At 30.5% G+C, this 6,343-nt stretch overlaps 1 protein-coding gene across 1 annotated transcript; it reads right to left on the reverse strand.

Moving 5' to 3' along the window:
• Positions 1-4,662: 4,662 nt before the first annotated feature.
• Positions 4,663-5,829, reverse strand: LOC123292120. Its single transcript, XM_044872678.1, has one exon. It carries the CDS (start codon positions 5,827-5,829, stop codon positions 4,663-4,665), a length of 1,167 nt encoding a protein of 388 aa, XP_044728613.1.
• Positions 5,830-6,343: the final 514 nt, after the last annotated feature.

Here is a 6,343-nt window from a genome sequence, read left to right on the forward strand (position 1 = left end):
TAAATAGAAATGTTTACAATCATTTATTCTCTCCACCAACGCCTTCCTCACAGGATTGCAATTTTTTATTTCAAAACAATGTTTTAAAATTTTTAAATAAATTATGACGTGAATCGACAAAGTAGTTTCTAACTTGTTTACAGTCAAAATTTCAACAACCCTGGTAGAAATGATTTGGGGCACCTGATAGGGTTTCGTTGAATTTGCCCGGTTTGATATTAGGGCTTGACTAACCAACCCGGCTATTTCCCTGACCAGAATGTAATGCGTTTTGGGAGGGTCTTAGGTTAAATGACCGACTGGAGAAACCGCCGGGAAACTAATAATAATAAATGTAATGTGTAATAATATTTAAATACCTAAAAAATCATTAGAAAAATGCCAAACATTTCTAGGAAATAAATGATATTGGGTTTATTTTATTTATGTTTTAGATTTTTCTACTTTTCTATTGTTTTCTATGGCTAGTACAAGACTAGTAAAGTTTAATTAACCATTTATGGACTAAGAGATGTAGGAGAAGAAGCTGAGCGAGTTAGCTGCTTCGAGATTTTAACACCAATTAATTATATTGGGAGCCATGGATTTCTCTGCCCTGCTTTTTTTGTTTACTGCGCTTTCAACAGCGATGGTCATTTGCACAGATAGCAAAGGAACGTATGTATAATATACATTGTATATAATACTATGTTACGTAATGTTTATATTTTTGTTAGAAGTTGAGTGGTTTTTAGGAAGTTTTATAATTTGTTAGTAGAGTCAGTATTATCTTCTAGGATTTCTTCTATGTTCATGGGTACTTGTGGTGCTTCTCTTTGGTGATTGTATTTGGTGCATGTAAGTAAAATGTGGGACACTGTTAACGGTGTTTGACATTGAGGTCGAGCAGCCTTCTTCATAATATATGAATGGGTTAGCTCCCTGCTTTTAAATACCATACATTCGTAAATACATTTTTTTATATTTGCAGGGAGCAAAGTAGGTGAAAGGGGCAGCTCAATCGACCGAAGCGCTGTTAACTTATAAAATTTACAATGAATCATACTTTTTTTTAACCAATTTTCAATTGTTTACATGTAAATGGTATAGTAAATGTCAAATTAAAATAATTGATAAACAACAATTAATTAAATTTGTTGTATTAGAAATTGTGAAAATAAGGTACGAAATTGCATAAATAATATTTTTAAACGTATATAAACATATTTTTTTATTTAAATTTGTTAGAAGAATATTATTAAATCTTCAATGTAAAGCATATATGCAATACATAGCCTTATATGTGCATCCATACAATTATATTAATGAAGTATCATGTCGTTACTATGATCTTAACCTTTACTCTCTGAAATAAAAAACATACACGGAGCAAATACTTTGTTTTTAACCCCCGAAGTAAAAAAAAGGTGTGTTATAAGTTTGACCGCTATGTGTGTGTCTGTGTGTTTATCTGTCTGAAGCATCGTGGCGCCTAAACCGATGAACCGATTATAATTTTTTGGTTTCATTTGGAAGGTAATTTAACGGAGAGTGTTCTTAGCTATGTTTCAAGTGCAAGCTTAGGATTACATACCTGAAAAAACTAAAAAATTGGCGATGATCTTCAAAATCAATTCAGTTTGGAAAAGGCATGACGTATAATTATAACATTTAAATAATTACTATGGAAATGAATGGTCAAATAAACCTGGCTCAATTCATTTCGAAAAGTGAAATGGTAAAATAATTTGGTAATTTAAAACAATAATTCAAAGGAACAAATTCAACTCAAATATTTCAATTTCAATTAAAATATTTCCAAAAATTTTTCCATTAAAATGATAGCTCTATAAGTATCATTTTCCTTTCATCTGATGTCCTTGACCATCACTTTGATATTGGTTTAAAAAGGAGTGTTATAAGTTTAAAGTGTTTATCTGCGCGTCTGTGTGTTTCTCAGTGGCATCATAGCCCCTAAACGGTCGAACCGCCTTGATTGAGAATATTTTATAACTAAGTTTCCAAAAATCGGTTTACAAGGAATTAATCACATTTTTCGGGGGTTTTTTACATTTTTGTAACTTTCACTTATTCCTAAATTTATAATATCAAATTTTGAAAAACCATTAGTTTTTATTAAATAATTTCTTTCATACTGCAAGGGATAATCGCACAGATATAATGCTCAAAGGTTTGCCAGATAAAGGCGTATTTACGTTATAAAACCATGCAATATTGTCACCACCTATGGATTTAATATATTCAAAGAGATTAAAATACTATAAAAGATATTTTATTTATTATTCATATAAACATTAGGTCAAACTTACTATACCGTAAAGTAAAGCCTATTGTTAATTGTATATGTATTGTTTAAAATTACCATAATCAAGCAATAATATAAAGTATTATAAGTAATAATTATTATCTATATATTCCAAACAAATAAATTATTATTAAGTGATAAATTTTATTGGGATAAAATATTCGAAAAAATGATGTATCTGTTGTAAGTGTAAATCGTAAATCAATTTTGCTTTTCGGGTCTCTCATTACTACAACCGTTTTATTTAAAATCAATTAAATTTAATAGTAATAAAACATTAATTTTCATATGCTGCGATTTGATGTTTAAAGTGGTTAACGTACCTTTTGTCTACACTCCAAGTTCCTTGGCTACGACTTCTAGCACTAAATTTAACAACAGTGTGGACAACGGATCCTCTTGCCTTGATCCTTTTTTTAGACAAAATTCTTTAGAAATCCCCCCTTCCCAAGTTACCTCACCCCATGTTTTATGCAATTCCATATGTACTTTGGAGAAGAAGAACACATGAGGATGTTTATGTAATGCATAGTGACCCCAACATTGTAAATGTTATCAAGGCATGGCGCGTAGGATGCTTGGAACACATTTTTCCAATGCTGAATAAAAGAATTCCGAAAAAAATGATTACCAAAGGAGACGGTAGAAAACGGATAAGAGGGAGGCCGAAAAGAAGGTGGATGAAAAAAATGTTCGTAGTGTAAGGGAATAACAAAGCTTTAAAAAGAACAAATTTTCAATATGATATTTTAATGCATAGCTTTAAAAAACACACAAATGTCAGTTTTTATTCTACGTGCTACACCTTCTCCTACCTATAATTGTATCAGTGAAGACGAAAAAAAAATACCCACCAATAATTAGTAGTGATTCATGCGAAATGTTATTTAGACCACAATACAAAATAGTCAGCATATGAATGGAAAAAACAAAATTTCTAAGTTTGAAGTACTAACCAATATTATTTCTACTTGAAAACAAATGCTCACGGATAATCATTCTATACCTTTTTTGTCTTCTTGTAACTAAACTTTGTTTTCCTATAACTGCTATATTGAGAGGAATATTTGTCAAGTACCTCATAAAAAATTTGAGCAATTTTCGATAAAACCTAGATAAATTTACAGCTACCGGCTACGAATTTGTTTTTTAACTTGTAACAAGACTGTACCATAAAAATTAAAAAAAAAAAAAAAAAACAAAAAAAAAGAAGCTAAAAGAAGCGAAATGCCGTTCATATATTTCATTCTAAAAGTGATTTTAATGCATTGTCCTGATAATGATACTTGCAGGACATTTGGAAATTTTCGATTAGAATTTTCGAGCCAATTACTTAACTTCTTATTTTAGTTAATAAAGAGGTAAAAATTACAAACAAAAGCAAGAGCTGCGTTAAGTAAGCGGATTCCCTGTTAAAGATTTTAAAAAAACACATTTATAAAAATTCTTGAACAAGTGAAAATTAAAAAATTTTTTAAAAATATCCGAAAAGTTTTTTGGGTACGGTATCCTAAGCTCGCACTTAATATTTAAGATTACTCTCGTTTAAAAAAATAAGATCTCGCCAATTTAAAGTTGTTTACGGAACCTTATACTTGAAGCATAGCTAAGAATACTCTCCATTAAATTACCTTTCAAACTAAATTAAAAAATCAAAATCGGTTCATCCGTTGTGGCGCTACGATGCCACAGCCAGACGAGCAGATACGCACATAGCAGTCAAACATATAATACCCCTTTGTACGGGAGTTAAAAATTTAAAAATCGAATTATTATTAATGAGAAAAAAATCACCTTCTTGCTTAAAACTGATCAAAAAATACAAAAATATTATTTCTTTTGACAAAGCAATAGCTCCATTTCCTTCTGAGGAAATTCGCTAAAAATATATCAAATAACTTTTCTTCTGACATGAAAAATTCAACATATCTACCAAAGTATTCAAGCCCTAATAACTGGTAGCCCCGTCCAAAGTAGGTAATAGGTATTTATTTAATTTATTTTTACTAAAACTAAGATACTTAATTTTTTTTCAAAATTTAGTTCTGTTGCAAGTAAAAGTGCACTATTATACTGTCCCATTTTTGTTAAAATAATTTCCTTCATCCTGTAAATAAAATATTTCAAAATCAAAATAATCATTTTAAATATAATATTCAATTTTTATTTACAATAAATTTTTTAACATAAAATTTTATCTACAATTTTTTTATACATATTTTTTTAAATAGGTCCATGTGATTTACAACAGTTAAAATTTTCGACTTACATATCAAATATTGCACATTTATATTTTTCTAGCTAAAAATTGTGAAAATCTAAGCTAAAACCTACGTGAAACGTTTTAAAAAGAATTTCTATTTACAAAAAACATTATTATACGTGCTATTTGTTGTTTGATGATGTACTGAACTACTTGAATTACGCGCCTTACGTGCTGGTAACGTACTTGATGTAATCGGTAGTGTTGGATCTTCAATACCATCACCTTCTTTATCTTGATGCGCTGTCATGTGTCGTGTTAAATGGTGACGTTCGCGAAATGATTCCGAACACACGGGACATTTTAATTTATCCTCTCGTCGTTTTTTCAATGAATCATTTGACATTTCATTTTTATGATGCGATCGCATATGGTAAACCAAATCTGACGTCATACGAAAACTAATATTACATTTAGCACAAACATTTTGTGCAGGTAGTGATAACGCTGCAAATGTTGGCGGTAAAAGTGAATTCAAAATAGCCGCCGCTGGATTCGCTTGTAATTTCATTAGATCAGTTGCAACAGTTGGTGTTGGTGTTGTCGTTGAAGGTGACGTTGGGAACTTAATTAAGTCATTTGGTTGTGGGAAATGTTGTGGATGAAATGCATACGGTGACATATCACTTGACGACGGTCCACTAACACGGGTGGGTTGATACACTTGCGTTGAGTTACGTAATTTTTGTGCTTGAAATAATTCGTAATTTGATTGTTCAATAAACACATTATTTCGATATGGTATTGGTATTGTATTTGGATGAAAAACTGGAGTATTTGTTGGTAACTTTGGTGAATAAATAATTGGTGGACTTGGACTTAATGAATGCTGATAGTTTAAATCAGGGCTATTTGATTGGCTTGGTGCATGCTGTGGTGAACTTTGTGGTGTTGAATCTAATTTTACTTTGGTAAATGCACTTCTTTGTTCTGGAACTGTGGTGATACGGGGAACGCGTGGATCATCAAAAATTTGTTTTAATGGTGGACTTACATTATATAAGCGTGGAGTTGTGACATGCGGTATAGGTGAAATTGTTGATAAACGATGTTGATATGTTGATTTAATTTCATGTTCTTCATAATTTCTAATTGATTTTTTTGGTTTGACATGATCATCTTGCGATATTAAAAATGCCACATCAAAAGAACGTTTTGTTGTGTTTTTTGATGGTAAACTGGTCACCGGTGATGAATTACTTTCACTGGACGATGTTTGAATATCACTATTAATTATTGAATTTGGTACACTCATCGTCATTTTCGAAGCAAAAAAATAATTCACCAAAATATTTCACTTAAACACTTTAACTCTAAAACAGATACTAATAATTGTTCAATAATTTCGAAGATTGTATTGTCAAGAAGACATAAACGATCTGTATCGTTGAACGTTTCGAATACAATTGAACATATTTTCATAAAATATTTCGTAAGCTTAACGTAGAACACATATTGGTGCCAACCTTCTGTTTATATAAAACCAACCCTCTAACAGTTAAAATAAATATGTGCACTATAATATTCGTATTATGTTAAATAAAGATAAATACATAAACTATGTAATGGAATAGATAAAGATAGTTATATAGAATTGTTAGAAATTTACTAAGCGGAAAATATACCCTGTCACATTTTCATCATGTATATATGTTTGAGGGTATTGTATAAGGGGATGATATTGCACCAATCATTGTTAAGGGTAGAGGCGTGGCAATAAAATACGGTGGGCCAATACGGTTTTCAATGTTTAGACTATGTTTTTCCAAGGTGTT

The sequence above is a fragment of the Chrysoperla carnea genome, chromosome 1 (genome assembly GCF_905475395.1).
Source record: "Chrysoperla carnea chromosome 1, inChrCarn1.1, whole genome shotgun sequence".
Taxonomy (NCBI): Eukaryota; Metazoa; Arthropoda; class Insecta; order Neuroptera; family Chrysopidae; genus Chrysoperla; species Chrysoperla carnea.

Excerpts from the sequence above, each read along its gene's own strand:
- LOC123292120 (XM_044872678.1), bottom strand. The coding sequence starts at position 5,829 with ATGACGATGAGTGTACCAAATTCAATAATTAATAGTGATATTCAAACA.